Source organism: Microtus pennsylvanicus, chromosome 7, assembly GCF_037038515.1.
Source record: "Microtus pennsylvanicus isolate mMicPen1 chromosome 7, mMicPen1.hap1, whole genome shotgun sequence".
Taxonomy (NCBI): domain Eukaryota; kingdom Metazoa; phylum Chordata; class Mammalia; order Rodentia; family Cricetidae; genus Microtus; species Microtus pennsylvanicus.
In genome coordinates, this window is record NC_134585.1 from 80,820,067 (window position 1) to 80,837,806 (window position 17,740).

The 17,740-nt window shown below is 39.4% G+C and overlaps 1 protein-coding gene across 1 annotated transcript in view; it reads right to left on the reverse strand.

The window, feature by feature from the left end:
• Stpg2 (sperm tail PG-rich repeat containing 2) overlaps positions 1-17,740 on the reverse strand; it is a 365,571-nt gene that overhangs the window by 203,691 nt on the left and 144,140 nt on the right. Inside the window, exon 11 of the mRNA XM_075978987.1 lies at positions 8,717-8,876. Coding sequence (XP_075835102.1) covers positions 8,717-8,876 — 160 coding nt within the window. The remainder of the gene's footprint in view (positions 1-8,716; positions 8,877-17,740) is intronic.

Below are 17,740 nucleotides of genomic sequence, written 5' to 3' on the forward strand. Positions count from 1 at the left end.
ATGACTGCCTGGCTGTCGCTGGCTGGTGTACTTCCCTTGCTAGGATGGATTGGTAATCAAAGGTGATGATTAATTCCTGTACCCATTTCTGCCCTCAGCTTTCTGATATATTTTTTAAAAAGTTGTTAAGTGGGTATGCACCCTGAGGATTGAAAGTAAAGTTGACTCTTTTTCATATACAAAGTTTAAATTTATGATTCTTTTAAGGTTTGTATAAGATTATCTTCTAACATAATAATAAAGTGATTGATCCTTTCTTTGTAACTGCTAAAATGAAACCTTCCAGTAAAAGAACTGGTTGAGAAAAATACTTCACTTGCTTACACTCTGTTAATCTATAACAAGTTGCTTGGACATGAATGTATATGGGTTATTAGGAAAAGTTTGTCTTTCACCTGCATACATAAAATGTTTAATCATGTAAGAAAAATGGGAAACAAGTTTTTTTACTTATATTAATTGTAATCATTCACTTGAAAAATAGAATGTAACACATGGTAATTTTTATATTGTTTGAAAGATTTTACTGGGTTTATAAGCTGTAAGGAAAAAATAAAGTTAGAAGGAAGACATCAAAAGAGACACAGAATGAATACATCTAAATAGAGGTAAGAAAAAAAAGAGAGAAAGAGAGAAATGATAGAAAGACACTGAAGGTGTGTGTGTGTGTTCCTTTTTCATCAACCCCACAGAGTTAAGTTTTACTGGTCAGATAGAAAAATCAAATTGAGTGATGAGTTCACTGACTCCATGGCTCCTCCTCAGTTTCTGAGCTGCAGAATGTTGTTATTCACAGCATCAAAAAGTAATCATCAACCTCGCCTACCTACAAACACTACAAGCTGCAATCATGACAGGCTGGTAAGATATACCCAGCACTGGTGCAATAGTAGCACAAATTTTATGGGAGCGCCAAGCACTTTTAATTTAATATAAACCATAATCCATGGAATGAAACTCCATGTCACTGTTAATGAAACAATGAGCCTGAGACTAGTTTGTGTGCCTTATAGGAAAGCTACTACTAATATTTTGCTAAATAAACATAGCAATCAAAATAAAATCTAATGACATATTGCCATATCCATTACACAACTCTCATCAGAAAAGCTTCTTCTAGCAGTAAACAGTAATTAACATAGAAACCTACAACTGAGCAATGTGCACAGAGACAGACTTTGGAACACTTAGCTAAAATGGGATGTCTATCATACTATCATACTCCTTTATTCAAGACTTGGAGATCTATGCTGGAGAAGAAGTGGAATAACTGGCTGGGTGGTGGTGGCACAAGCCCTTTATCACAGCACTTGGGAGGCAGAGGCAGGTGGATTTCTGTGAGTCTGAAGTCAGCCTGGTCTACAAGAGCTAGTTCCAGGACAGGCTCCTACACTACAGAGCAACCCTGTCTTGAAATGACACACACACAAAAAAGGCAAAAACTTATAAGAGCCAGAGGTGGTAGATGATCCAAAGGAAGTAAGGTTTTCTAGACATAACTAGAAGGACTGATATACAAACACAGAGACTGGGACAGCATGCACAAGCCCTCCACAGGGTCAAGCCGGACAAAATCCTAGTGTGAAGAAAGGCGAGTGAGCACAGATATCAACCTAACTGAAAACTATTTGAAATCAATGGCTTCTGGGAGAGTGATAATCAATTTTCTTCAGCGGAATGATATGGGGTACAGCAACCACACTCCAGGGCGGCCTTACTCATAGGAGTAGTTGCCAGCACAAATAGATTCCATCTTACTCTGTATGTGCTTTTGTTTGTTGTTTGGATGGATGGATGGATGGATGGATGGATGGATGGATGGGTTGAATGGGTGGTTGGTTTAGCTGCCTGGTTGGTTGGTTGGCTAGTTGGTTTGCTATTGTTTTGGTTTTTGTTTTGTTTCGAAGAGAAAGAAATAATATGAAGTTGGGTGGGTAAAAAGTGGAGAGAAGTTGGGAGGAGTTGGGGGAGGGAAAGAATGTGATCAAAATATATTATCTGAAAATATTTTTAAATATTTTCTTAAGAAAATTAATACGCATGTACTTAATATGTGGCTAGTTTAATCTACAATCTATGTTTATTAACAAATCAATCATTCTTAACACATGTATAAAGAGTAGGTATTTAAAATGAGAGGGTACCTAAAAAAACAAATACAATTTGAGGTTGAAAAGGTAATGAAATTTTTTAATTTTATGCTAAAATAAAATAAACATATTGCAAAAATTGAGTCTCATATTTTTTCCTCATGCCAGAATTACCATTCATTCAAACATCTCAGGAAAAAATGCAATCAAGCATTCCTTCTATAGGAAAAACAAACAAAAACCAAAACCACTCCATGTCTACTGTAAACTGTTAACAGCACTCAGTGTGAGGAAAGAGCTGCATTTGGACAAGCTTTATGGTACTTTGAAAACTAGGATATTACACGTCACTGAGAAAATACAAGAAATAATTAGTTTTCACACTACAGTGATTTTTATATCAAAGGTATTACTTATGATTATTAAAAGAGTGAAAAAAAATAGCTTCATGGAATACGTTCAATTAACTTCCAGGATAAATTATATTTATTTCTTAAAATAATTTCCTTTTGGAATCTGATGCAGAAATCATAATGTTATCTTCCTGAGAAATGATCTACACTTGCACAGTAAAGTCAGTCACTACCTGATAGATTGAAGCAATGAATATTTTCTTCCAGGTATTGTACTGCTGTGATAATCACTAAATTTCACAATGGATTTCTAATAAAAAATATACTTTAAATTTCAAGATTTTTCTTCATTCAGAAATTTGAGAGTATCACGTAGGCCTCTCTCTCCTCTCCTCCAACTGCAATCCTCCAGTCTTATCCCCATCCCTGTAACAGACCTGATGCAGCCTCCTTTCCTCTTTCCCTCCATGCCTCCCTGCAGAGACCTCTCACACAGACCTTCTCCCACAGTCTACAACTGCCACCAATCCCCTTCTCTCAGCCACCAGCTCCTGAGGACAACTTCCTGGAAACCCGCGGGTCATATCTGCCAGGCAGTGTAGTGGTATCCACTCTCCTTCCTGTCCTCCACTCCCATCCACCAGTTACCTCCAGCTCTGGAGCTCACTGCCTGCTACAGAGAGGGGGTTTATGCAGCTCATAGTGGCACACCCAGTTTTCCTCCTTCCTGTGGGCCTTCTCGGCATCCCCCTTCCAGACCATGCTTATCATGGACCCCACCTGTAAGCTCCCAATACCTAAAGACAAGTTCTACCTGGGACCCCCAGAGGCCACACCTGGATGGATCTTGGCTTTCCTTACTAAGCAACCCATAGCCTCCACATTCTTCTAAGAACCAGAGAAGGCAACAGAAATCATGGAATGGAACACCCACCCAACAGAGACCAAATCAGATAGAATTACAACCATCACATACCCAGAATCTAGACACCAGCATAAAAACACAATAAATAACAGCCAGGACAATATGTCTCCTCTAGAGCCCAACAACCCTACTGCAGTAGGCCCTGAAAAAATATAACAGAAACATAAGACAAGGACTTCATATTTGCTATGATGGATATGTTCAAGGTCTTAAAAGAGAGTATAAATAAATTCATTAAAGAAGTCTACTAGAACACAAACAATAAAATGAAATGAAGAAAAGAGTTTAAAACATGAAAGCAGAAATAAAATCAAACCAAACTAATGGAAAACTGAAAGTGAAAAATCTGTTACATCGACACAATGGAGTATTATGTGGATTTTAGTTGTTTAGTTGTCGATAAGAAAGTTACAATCCATATAACCAAAGAGGTTAGGTATAGAGTAAGGGTCTAGGGAGGAGGGATGGATAACTCTATGAAGGTAAAATACAATAGATAGGTGTGAAGAGATGAGACAAAGAATGAAAAAGGATGGCTCAGTGGGAAGGAGCACAAGCATGACAAACTAAATTCAATCCCAGAAAACAAACAGTAGAAAGAGACTGATTCTAGCAAGCTGCACACTGTGGCAAGAGTATGTGAGAACGCACACACGTGCACGCGCGCACACACACAAACACACTGATGATTACAATTAATAAAATGTAATAATAATCATTTTAAAAATGTAAATATCCTGAGTGCCATGATACATGCTGACAACTGCAGCACTGAGGAGACAAAGCCATGAGCATCTCCAGTCTGAGGCAGCTCTCGGCTGCATGTCATGATAAGGAGAAATAAACCAGAACAAAGGAATAAAGGCACATATGTGTTTTCTCAGACACTCTGGGAACTTAACCAGGAGGGTTTTGAGTGTGTGATTTTTTAAGGCATCTGGGCTAACAGCAAAACCCTATCTAAGAAAAGAAAGAACTATAGATTGATTTTTTTTGTTTATTTTGAAATTAAGGCATTTAATTTTTCTTCAAGATTTTAAGAAAAAAAATAACTCTTAATTTAATCTTTGTGCATGTTTGTCTAATGCAAGTGTGGGGTCATGTGTGAAGGTCAGAAGACAACTTGTGGAGTTGGTTCTTTCCTTCCACCTTTACCTGGAATCTGGAGACAGAATTCAGGTCACAGTCTTACTGGGCAAATGTTTTTACTTGTTGAGCTATCTTGCTGACATGAGAAACTATTTTTAGATTGATGAAGAAAAAGAAAAAGAAACTTTTTCAAAAGTGAGCCTTTTGGAGTTACTCAAAAGTTGCTTTTGCGGTGAGGCTTCCTTCCATATCACTATCTAAAGGACTCACATCTCACTCTGAACCCTACTCCTCTGCATCAGATGTGATGTCTCTCTGACAGCATCATTTCTTCTGTCTCTCATTCACTTCCCCTTCTGGCTCATTCACTTAGCCGATATATATATATATATATTATACCTGAAGCTAAGCCCTGAGGAGCAAGGATATTTGTCCTTATTTGCTACAGTGTCACGAGAACTTGAATAGAGTTTAAACATAGCAGGCTCTCAGAACAGAATGAAATGAAGAAATAAAAAATTAATTTTATCTTTTTGTCAAGATTTCCAAATTTTATAAAATATAAAGCATTTCTACATTTTTTAATGGAACTCCATTAAAGTTGATACTCAAGTCAACTGAACCTCGCTTTTCTTTTAGGAAATTAAACTTTAATTTGATAACCGCCATCACTAGTGCTAAAAGTGCTGGCCTTGACAACTCCACTAGGATGACCTTAGAAACAGAATCTGGGGGCAGACATTTATATTTGACCTTTTCTTCCAACTTGTCCTTGAAGAAGACTGCTAGTTTATTACACATCCACCTCTAAGGAGACTCTCCAACTTTCTACTCTCAACAATGTTTACACCACCCACTTTCTCTTTAAAATTGCTAGGCATTCTCCCTACTAAATGTTCCAAAGCAGGTCAATATAAGAGGTAAAGTAATATTTAAGTACTTTTCCACTTAGCAATTTCACATTACCTGAGTTGGATCAATCACAAAATCATTTACATACCCATGAATTAAAACTTGGGGTAATAAAAGGAGATTGCTTTATAATGTGATACACCTCATTTAATAATTTCTTCATTAAATGATTCTAATGTGTTTTTATTGGTTACACAACATTTAATGGAATACAGCATACTGATTGCAAATATACTCTCTCCCTGTTTAATTTAGACTAATGAAAATGAGTTTTATCTTTCTTAAATATATGCAGTCAAAGGAAAGGCTTCCTTTGTAATTAAGACAAAATCCTTCCATACCTGTTAAAGTTTTAAAGCCATTTAAAATCAAAACACGGCAATAAAATGCCGAGTCAGTAGATAAATACTTTATAAATCTGTGAATCTTAGAAGATTGTTCATATATTTACCAACTTCTGTTCTTAAATCTTTATCTACAAATATAAGAAGCCAAGAAATTGGTTTTAATTTTCAATTTTATTTAAAACTAAAAAAAAGATAATAAAATCCATTCTTTCATTCTAAAAAGCATAACCCTCAAAATAATCATAGCAAATAAGCATCCCATATTCTTAAACTTAAATAGTCCTACTGTTTTATTTCTATATATAACATAGCACCATAAAAATTTTTGATATATAATGAATTTTTTATTTATATGAAAAAATCCATTTCAGATGTATTAAAGTAAAACAAGGGGCTGGGGAGCTGGCTCAGCAGTTAAAACCATTTATTGCTCTTGCAGAGGACCTGGGTTCAATTCCAAGAACCCACAACCGCCAATTCACAACTGCCTGTAACTCCAACTCCAGGGATCCAATGCCCTTCTCTGCCTCTATGGGCACCAGGCACACACCAGGTGCACAGACATGCATGCAGGCACTTACACATGGACATAAAATAAGAATAGCTTTTTAATTAAGTAAGTAAAACAAAACTACCAATGACTAAATAGCAAGCAGAATAAACAATTGTCACTACTTTATTTCTAACAGGTGTGTGATATGAAAGGACACCATTCATTCATAAAACAAGCACTGACATGGGACATGAAACAAACTGAACGTTTATCATTATGCTTTACTGTAAAGTTACTCCTCTTGAAAAGTATCAAATATATTTGTTTGTCTCTGGCAAAAGTCAGACCTCTTCAGAGCTGCAAGTACAAATGAGGTAGTTACATCAGAAAATACATAGATGGGGACTGAAGGGACTCGGGCAAGTTCCAGCGTACCAGGCATGGCTCTGGCAGGCCTTGCCCTTCTCCCCAGGCCCCTCTGCCTTGCTAAAACCATTAGACTATATTCCTAAAGCTAGCCACAGAGATCTATTCCATTATTTGACCACTTCCTCCTCCTGAGACTGACTACCAAAGCCCCCTTTGGTTCACCTAATAAACATGTCCAAATAAGATTAACCACCTCATCCTAACACAAGGTTTCCCCTTTTGCCTTTATAAATAGCCGTTTGCTTATGTGCTATGTCTGTCTCCTCTCTACCCAGAGGCAGTCTTCTGTCCTCTGGGACAAATACCCCTTCTCCCTTTTCCTTGTCCACTTCCCCTTCTCCCTCATCCTCTATCTCCTTTATGCCACATCTTAGTTCGTTCTAACACAGACCTCTCTTTTTCATCCTCTTAAAAATTACACCGGCAAGGTCATTTGCTGTTGTTTTCTGCCTGAATCAGAAAGTAACCACATTAACCTTTTTTTTTTCTGATTCACGAAAGATCTCTCTGTGAAAACAGGTGTTTTAAGTGTGGTTTGTGCTTAAGCTGGTGTGTGAGAGGAAACCCCTTCTGTTCAGGAGCTCCTTCAATAATGATAAATATATCAAAAGAAAGAACTTTTTTCATACTAATCAGTTAGGAAGCATCACCACTACCAGCTAGGTTTTTAATGTTGACGTAGAGCAAAGCTGAAGCTTGACAATGCAGCAGCAGTTCAGGGGTTGGCTCTCTTGCTGAAGTGCAGCAGAGGTAAGACCAGCTTTCCCAGAGCAGTAAATGGTGGGGATGCTGAGTATAGCCCTTTGCCATCTCGCATGATTCCTAAGGCCTCCTGAGGTGCCACTGGCCACAGACATCAACACAGACACCAGCTGCGGCTGGACCATGAACCCAGACATGGTCCTTGGTAGCAGTTGAGGCCCAGAGGACATCCTGACTCTGGGTGGAGGGAACGGTCACTCAGCTGGGAATGATTCCAGCAGTTGTGTGGTCACCAGACACCACCAAGAACTCAGGTGGTGACCTCAACCCTGAGCCTCTATGGAACCATTAGTGGCAGTGAAGAACCCAGACTTCAGGTCAGACTCCAGCTGTGGTAGGTCCACGAACCCCAACATGGTCTTTAGCAGCAGCTGGGTCTGGATGTCACCACTGCCCCAGCGGCAGTATGAGACTGAGACACTCACTTGGCTCTTGATCTTGGGTGGGTGCACAGACCCTGTCTGCAGTGAGATCATACTAAATCATTTTTATAACTCTCAACTTTCAAATACATATTTCTCTGTATATTCACTGCTGGACTAGTCACTTCTCTCATTACTGTGACCCCATCCTGACAATAAACAATTTAAGGGGAAAAGGGTTACTTGGGTTCATGTTTTGGGCAATGTAACCAATGATGGTAGGGAAGGCATGGTCACAAAACCAGCTCCTATCCACCGCAATTGAGAACACTTGCTCTCATCTCCCTGGACCAGGAAACAGAAAAGAAAAGGCCAGTATTCAGCTGACATGCTCCTTTCTCATCTTCATCCATCCCAGCACCTCAGCTCCTCAGAGGCCACCATCCCCATCATGGCAGGCCTTCCTGCCTCGGGTAATCCTGTCTGAGAACACACGCACACACCTACACGTGTGCTTCACAAATGCCTTGGGCATTTTACAATTTCAATAAGTTGACAAAGCTAACTTTGAGACTGCATTCTTGACATTCAAGAGTACCCAATAAGTTTACGTAACTGGCATGTATTTCTTTTATTATATTGATTTCCAAATTGGAGGAAAGTGTTTTTCTCCTTTAATAACGTCTTACGTGCTAAGAGTTCTGTGTTTTTCACAAAACCGAATGCCACATGAATTTATTATCTTAATAAAATGTCTTTGGAATAATAAGAAGACATAAACCTTAGACAAATTTTACATTTGAAAATAAAAAGTCTCACATTTTTCACTATTCCCTGTTTTCTTTTGGAGGGGAGTCTGTGTACTTTAAGTACTACCACCATGAAGTGACTGTGGTCACCCATTCACTATGAAACTGTGGCTTCTCCTCAGCCTCAAAGAACAGTCATCCTTACCTGGCCCATCGTCGATTTTCCCCAGGCACCGAGGAGTTCCACTCAAGAATGAAGAATGCTTTTTTTGAGCCACTGAACTACGAGGTGGCATGTAGTTGTGCTTAACTTGGGACATGTCATACGATTTCTGAACATCATAGCTGCCTGGAGCTGGCGTCATCTAGAAAAAATGTGAGAGATAAGCGTAGGCATACTTTATATGAAAGACATCCAGCTACATGCTAGATGTGTTCACACTTAGCAAAAGCACTGCTTAGAAATATATGAAAATGTCTTTAATTTCAAACAGAAATTGTAATCATCTTTATAATACAATTAAAACTCATTATCCAAAAGTAAGGAAAATAGAATCATGAAATTAAGTTCAGAATACTTTAAAGAGTAGACCTCATGACATTGATCAGATGCCCATATTCAGCTTTAATGATGAACACTGAATTCCATACAAGACTCAGAACAATGAGGATGTGTTTTCATAGACAGCAAAGCTATCCCTGCCTTACTATTCTGAACCAGCATACTTGACTTGTTTGCAAAATGAGGCTGCTTCTTTCATTTTTAATAGGTTCCAATTAAGTTGGAAAGCTTCTGCTTTCATCATTTACTGTTCTTTATATGATATGCAGCTACATTTGCATTTTAATCAATATGAACCACATATTAATTATAACAATAATTCTAAACTAAAATACAAATGTCATGTACTAGGTGCATAATTAATGCCTTAAAGTATTACCTAATTATCTCAATGAAAACTTTTTTAAAATTCTGCACAAATTATTTTGTATGCTATATTATTTTTTAAACCAATTCACCTACCATATGCATTAAAAAACTAAAACATTTGGGGGCTGGAGAGATGGCACAGTGATTAAGAGCAATAGAAGAGCTTTTAGAGGGCCCAAGTTCGAATCTCACTACCCACACAGTGGCTCACAATCATCTGTAACTCTAGTTCCAGGGGATCTGACACCTCTTCTGGCCGTTCTGGGTGCCAGGCATGTACATGATGATGTATAGACGTACATGTAAGTAAATACCCATACACATAAAATGATAAAACACTAAAATGTATAAGTTTTGATGATTTACTGAAATACAAGGGAGTATTTTGGTTGAGTGTGGGTTTCAACTATCTGATGCTTGTTTGCTGTGTGACCTTAAGCTAACCACTCAACTTTGTGACCCTCTGGCTGCTTAATAAAATGAAAATAACTTTATAAATCAGAGAGATAGTACAAGGACAAAACAGGTCTACAAAAGTAAAACATGAGGACTTGACTGTACAGGAACACTAATGTACCTTACCATTATAGAAAAAACTAATTCAATGTAAGTTCAAACAAAAGGCTAACCAAACAGAATTTAGGTTACTAGAGAAGTTGTTGGTGCTTTTCCTACAGAGAAAGAAAAATCTAGTTATGTTTACCAGAAAACTTACTCGCTGCTTGCTTATTAACCTGACTTATCTTATCTTTAGTCTGCATCTTACCTGAACAAGGTATTAATTGTTAAGTAACTATCCTCAAACAACGCTTCGTATGACTAATGTGGAACTCTGCCTAGTAGCAAGAATGTAGTTATGCCAGCATTTTGTGTCCTAAATGAGTTGAACACCATGGCAGGAAAAGAATCCCATGTGCATAAGAACATGCCACCTTTCTTGTGATCCTTAGGTTTTTATTCAGCTTACAGTCACAGGTAACTGCCCCCACTTCTGGGAAGTCGCTGAATTAACTTGAGGCAACTAGACGCATCCACAGTCCAGAAGAGAGACAAACTAAATGCACACATGATTGCCAGAGTGGAGCCCACTCTCCTTTTCACTCAGCCCGAGGTCCAGCCCAGGACACGGTGCTGTCGACATTAAGGCTGGGTCTTTCTGCTTCAATTGATCCAACTAAGAATTTCCCTCACAGACCTAACAGGCAATCCCAGTTTAGACAATTCCTTATTGAGACTGTCTTCCCATGTGATTCCAGATTGTGCCAAGTTGACAACACCAAGCCTAGTATTTGAACCCTGGACATGTATCAGTTGAATTTCCTTTCCAACACAAAAAGCTAAAAATATCTTGATTCTTATTTTCCTGATCTCATTTTCTTTTAAAACTAGGGCAAAAATCTAGGTCATAGGCTTAAAGGCTACCCTTTCAAAGAAGCAGAGAACATTAACATTTCACGCTAGTGAGGAGACCGGCAGAACTAGTGGGTATTCTTCCCAGGGACGGCAGACAAAAGCAGAAATGAGAGAACAAATGAGAGATTTGAGAGGTCTGATTTTAAAAAAAAAATGAGTGTCAAGCTCCTGACCTCCACCTCCAAGCTCCTTGGACCCTACCAAGCACTGGTACAGTTAACGTTTGTAAGATTCTTAGGGTGGCATGCTGGGGTTTACTGTGACCACTACCATCACAGTCACTGTCTTCATCAGGATGGCCCTGATGAAGCCCTCAATGAGACCCCCACATCAGAAAAGAAATGCTGGCTGGACATTAATAGGAAAACCCTCTAGTATGTTAATCTGCAAACAAAGAGGACAAACAATTCAATCCCAGGAAGTAAACAAACTCACTGGCTCCAACCACCTTGCAGGTAAGGGAGTCAATCTACTAGCACTCTGTACAAACCACTTCATAAACTGGGTGACATCATTCGGTACTCTCTAGTTCAAAACCATGGGAAAATACTCATATTCAGAATCGCTAAAGCTGCTCACTTTACAACCCCAGGTGCCAGTTCATAATGTCATCCAAAATAAGAATTTTCAAATTCCAGTGTTTGCTGTGACTCTGACATATGGAATTTCCTGTATGCTCTGGCCCCAGCCATGTGGAAGTGTGCATGGGTTCTGATCTTCCAAACCCGTGATCACCAGCACTGACTTCACTGTTAGTACCCTCAACTCAGCTAAAGACTCAACTGAGCATTTCTCCCATGAGTTGGCTCTCATTCTGTAACAAATTGGCAATTGGACTTGAGTAATCTATATCCTCCTGTGCTGTGGACTGCTCCTGTGATCCAGGATTTCTTCTGGGAGCTTTATAGAATGGATTCGTGAGGATAACCTAAAAAAAAATATACATGTGGAATCCTCATCAACCCAGTAAGAATCCAAGACCCTCAGAATCCCACAGCAGTGTCAGTCTCTCTTCTCTGAAATGAGCCGAAATGGCTTTGGGCAAAGTCAGCTGGTTAACACCATGATGGACAGACAAGTTGCACCCTGAGAAACTGGCCACAAGGATGCATAGCGATCCTTATGTTACATGACCGCTCGAGCCAAGTTTTCAAGCTGGGGGGTGCAGAGAGCGCGCTGAGCCCAGAGACCTAGTGTTACTTCCATCAGGAACTCTTGAGGGGAAAACACACCCCATAGGACTCTTTCTTTCTCCATAGCTCCTGAATGTACTTGTATCAGCCATTTCAGCACATCTGATGGCGGCTGCCAGAGGGAAAGAAAAGAAGCTTTTTATTCTTGACATTTGTTACTTAGGCTATTTATTGCTTTCTCTTGAAATATAGCACTACGGGATGGCCTGTGAGATTCCAACTTTTAAACTGCACCTACCTAATTAGGTGAATGGAATGAATGCCTCAGTACTTGTGAGTTCCGTCAATCTTCCCTTTACCTATGTGTGCAGCTGTGCCTTTGCAACTAAAACTGTATTGTTCTGGAAAATATAACCTTTGAATAATACTGACAGAGACTATTTATTTATAAATTGCTTTTTATCTCAAACTGTTACTGATGTATCAACTTGGTAACATTTTACTCCTAGTTTAAGATTATGGGAGAGCTGCAAAGACAAGGGTATTTTATGCACCAAACTCAAGAAGAGGAAGAGCACTTCTGAGCCAGCCAGGAATTCAGGTTGTTTCCTTCCCTGTGGGCATTTACTAGGTCTCAGCAAGGTTTAAAGAATGAGTTTGTCAAGGATTGGAAGGATTGGTCTAAGGGAAAGTGGAATTAACAGAGCTTCACAAGGTCACATAGATTAGAATAGAGGAATAAAAACCAGGGAAGCTAAAACCACAGCTGGAGTTTATCATGGAGCATTTGAAAAATGCCTCAAGTGGAAAAAGGACTGAACTCTGAAAGGCAGACAGTAAATTCACCTGCAGATAAGTGGTTCTTAGGATCCACATTATAGCAAGGGCCAAATAGATTCTGGGCTTACTAGTTCTATGTCAACTTGACACAAACTACAGTCATTCGGGAAGAGGAACTCTCAGTTGAGAAAATGCCTCCATAAGACTGGCCTGTAGACTAACCTATAATGTGTTTTTTTTTAAATAATAATCGATGTGTGAATGCCCAGCCCATTGTGGATCATGCTACTGCTGGGCAGGTGGTCCTGGGTACTATAAGAAGCCAAACTGAACAAGTAATGAGAGCAAGCCAGCAAGCAATATTCCTCTATGGCCTCTGCTTCTTTTTAGTTCCTGCACTGACTTTACTGGACAATGGACAGCAAGCTTTAAGATGAAACAAACCCTTTCCTCCCCAAGTTGCTTCTGACCATGCTCTTATATCCCAACAATGGAAACTCTAATTAAGACAGATACTAACTTCCTTCTCATGATGGTTGCCATATTTTGAATACAAGAGAAGACAACTAAAAAGTAAAGCTGAAAGTATCTGAAGGACTATTAAAAATAGATCTTTAGATATGAACTGGAAAAGCTAGACAGGAAACTGGAAGAAAGACTGGGACAGGGAATAGATGAGAGATGTGGACTCTGAAAGGTCGAGTATGGGATCCAGAGTATTTGCTTAGGACTTCTAGATAGGTTGAATAAAAATGTCCCTATAGACTCATATATTTGAGTGCTTGCTCGTTGAGGAGTTATATTACTTGATAGTGATTAGGAGATGTGTCTGGGTGGATTTAGGGGTTCCAAATGCTCAGGCCAAGCCCAACATCTCTCCCTCTTCCTGTTGCCTGCTGATCCAGAAATACAACTTTCTGCTACCTCTCCAGTACCATGTCTGCCTATATGTGGCCATGCTTCCCGCTCTGACCAAAATGAACTAAACAACTGAAAATGTAAGCCAGTCCCAATTAAATGTTTTCCTTTAAAGAGTTATTGTGGTCCTGGTATCATTTCACAGAGTCATGTTCTGCTCGGTCCCCCTCCCTCAGAGGTAAGCTGATCTTTAGCTTCCAGCCTGAGTGCTCCCTTTTCTATCTCCCTCTCCAAGAGGCAGCTTTGGTTTCTCCCTTCTGCCTACTTCTGCCCTTTCTCCCTTCTCTCTCTCTCTCTCTCTCTCTCTCTCTCTCTCTCTCTCTCTCTCTCACTGTCTCTTTCTCTCTACCTCTCTCCTCTTCACCCCCTTTCACCTTTCCCCTCCATAACCCACTAAATAAATATCCAGCCTCATTCTGCATGGCGTGCCTATCCACATGGCCACCACATGGCTCCCTGCCCAAAACAAGCCTCCTTCAGAGATCTGGCATAGTCTCGTGGCATTCCCATCTATCTGTCTCTCCTTATGGTCTTGTGTGCCATCCCTGCCTGGGACTGGCTGCTCGCAGGACCCCAGGCTGCTCTCAGGACCCGCCACCCACTGCTTCCACTTGGGGACCTGCAGACTTTCTGTTGCTGCAGCCAGTTGGGTATCTGCAGCATTTTTACTTAATCCATTACACACAGTATTAGAATAATGACTAAGATAGGAGTTAACTGTCACTAGGGAAAGAGCCTGTTGTGGTATACATGCTTAATATCAAAACCACACAGCAACACTCATACCATACATGAGATAATGTACTAGGCAATTAAAGAACTACTTCTTTCCAGTTAAAAGAAACATGTCCTTCTACTTCTGTTTCTACTGATAGTTATTATTCATAACATACTTTATCTTTAAAAGCAATTCGCTATGATTCACACTAAAAGTGAGTTTATTATGCTTTAGGTTAATGTGTAATTCATTATTTCATGACTAAGAGTTTACATTAAAATAGTCTAAGATTTTAGCCTATGATTTCATCTTAAGTATCTCAAATACATAATTTAAAAAGTCACTAAGAAATTCTTTGACAAAATGTTTGTCATACTTATAAAGGGACTTAAGAAGACTTCAAGCAGCGGGGCAGTGGTGGCGCATGCCTTCAATCCTAGTGCTCGGGAGGCAGGGGCAGGTGGATCTCTGTGAGTTCGGGGACAGCCTGGTCTACAGGAGATAGTTCCAGAACAGGCTCCAAAGTTACAAAGAAACCCTGTCTCAAAAAAAAAAGAAAAAAGAAAAAAAGAAAGAAAGAGAGAGAGAGAGACAGAGAGAGAGAGAGAGAAAGAAAGAAAGAAAGAAAGAAAGAAAGAAAGAAAGAAAGAAAATGAAAAACTGCAAGCTTTCAACCAAAGCTTTCAATCAAAATCCTCACAGCGAAAACTGCAGGTCATAATACAGTGAGGTTTGCTAGAATATGCAGAAGGCTTTGATTAAAGCAATTTACCAGTACATTTATCCACATTGCTTAATTGAGGCTTTATAGAGAAGACATTCAGATGATAATCAGATCATCTTTGTTAAATACACTGCAGATTGTAATTAAGAGCATGTTGTCCTTGCTTTTTTTTTTAGCATCTCTAATATTCATCATTGTAAACACACACCTGTGGCGATATTTGAATTTGAAAACACTGTCTTACTTTAAAAGAAAAAATACTTAGAGACAGAAATGCAATTGCATTGTTAATGATAGCCAATAGGTAAAAACAGAAAACCCTGGCTTGATTTTCATGTTCTCTTCACACATGAGATACTAGACTATATAATAATTCTGTTTTACTAAAGGAGCTAGAACGATGCACTATTATGTGACACATGATCCTGAGGAGAGACCAGACAAAAGTACTACAGGCAGAAATGATGTGATAAAAGCAACTGACTCCAATGGTCTCTCTAGTAAGGCATTTCAGTCACAATTTTCCAACTGCAGGATAATCCAACTTTTCATCTCAAAATACACTTTTTGCCTTCCTTTACCCACAGCAATCCAACAATCTACTCTTCCTCACCTATTTGCAGTAGTGATTACCTATTTGGCCAGGCCTAACACTACAAAACTGGCCCTTCATTTTCTATCTTTCTTCCATATAAAATTAAGATGACAATCATTACATCTCTCTTACCTGACAGCATTCCTTTTTTCTCATCTTCAATCATATAATACATCTCAACCACAGCCTCTCCTCCTTCCCCTCCTCCCACTCCCCTCCAACCTCTCCTCTTACCCAGATCTACTGCTTCTCCATTTCCTTGCAGAAAAGAGCAGGCCTCCCATTGATATCAACCAAATATAGCATAACATGCTTCAATAAGACTAGGCATAAGTGCAGGTAGGCTACCTCTCCACAAACTTCAACACTCTCTCATTCTCTCAGTACCCCGCACACCCTTCCCCCAATCTCAGCCCTTCTACTTGCAGGGCCCCAACCTCCAACCAGGCACAGACTCCGCACACTACCAGAGACCAAGGAAACTGGGGGAAGTCCAGGTAGGCTGCCTGCCCACCAAACCCCTCCCACTATCTCAGCCTCTGCCCACCCTCTATCACTAGTTCCCCGCCTTCCTAGTCACCATACCCCAGTCCCCAACTGGGGTGGAGACTCCCTACACTATCAGAGACCAAGCAAAATAGAAGTCCAGGTAGGCTGCCTGCCCTCCAAATTCCCTAACTCTCTCAATATCTCACCATTCCTCTACCGGATCACCAGTCCTAGTTGTCTCACCTCAACCTTTTACTGGGGCAGAGATGCCCTGTTATACCAAAGAGACTGTGAGAAGCCCAGGTCACACTGACCAGAAAACCAGAAAGGAGACAGAAATCAAGGGGAAAATAGCCATTCAACAAAGACAAATTCAAAAATTGGTACCTAGACCTTATTATCCCACACCAAGATGTCTAGAGACCAACATAAGAATACAAACAACAGCTGGGCAGTGGTGGCGCACGCCTTTAATCCCAGCACTCGGGAGGCAGAGGCAGGCAGATCTCTGTGAGTTCGAGACCAGCCTGATCTACAAGAGCTAGTGCCAGGACAGGCTACAAAGCCACAGAGAAACGCTGTCTCAAAAAACTAAAAAACAAACAAACAAAAACAAAAAATAATAATACAAGCAACAATAGTCAAGGCAGTATGTCAGTACCAGAACCAAGCTATCCTACTACCACAAGTCCTGAATTGTTGTGCAATATTATTTTAAGATGTATTACACTCATTTAAGGAGTGGAATATTTGTTTAATGTTGCAAAAATGGGCTGCATTCTTTTATGTTATATTTGTTTAACTCTGTGAAGCTGTATTATTTTTCCTGTATAAAATATCTGATTTGTCCAATAAAGAGCTGAACAACCAATATCTAGGCAGGAGAAAGAATATATGTAGGGCTGGCAGGCAGAGAGAATAAATAGAAGGAGAAATCTGGGAAGAAAATATTGAGGACTGAGAAAAGGAGAAATAGAAGAGGACATCAGGGTCCTGAGACCCAGCTACACAGCAAATCAAAAACTAAAATGTAAGGAAAGGAATACAGAATAAAGAAAGATAAAAATTCATAGCCAAAAGATAGACAGGCTAATTTAAATTTTAAAAATTATAAAAGCTGGCTAGAAATAAACCAAGCTAAGACTGGAAATTCATAAGAAAGAATAAGTATATTCTTCTGTGTATTTATTTGGGAGCAGTCTGATGGGCACCCCAAAGAGCAAAGAACCAAAGAATTAAAAAAAAAACAACTATATTTTGACATACTAATGTGAGGCTCCAATATCCTTAGAGCCTGAGAAAGTTGAAAAAAGAGATATAGCTCCTTTAAGTAGTTCTACCTTATAGCAGAGCATTTAAGCACCCTTTCCCATGCTTCATAGAAACAAAATACTAAGCCAAGAGGAGGACTCAGCTGTAACTTAGCAGTTTAAAGTTTGCTCACATGGTAAAATAAATAAATACTAAAAGTTAGGTGATAAAAGAAGTCCAGATGTAAAAAACTCTAAACAGGGTACAGTGTGCTTTA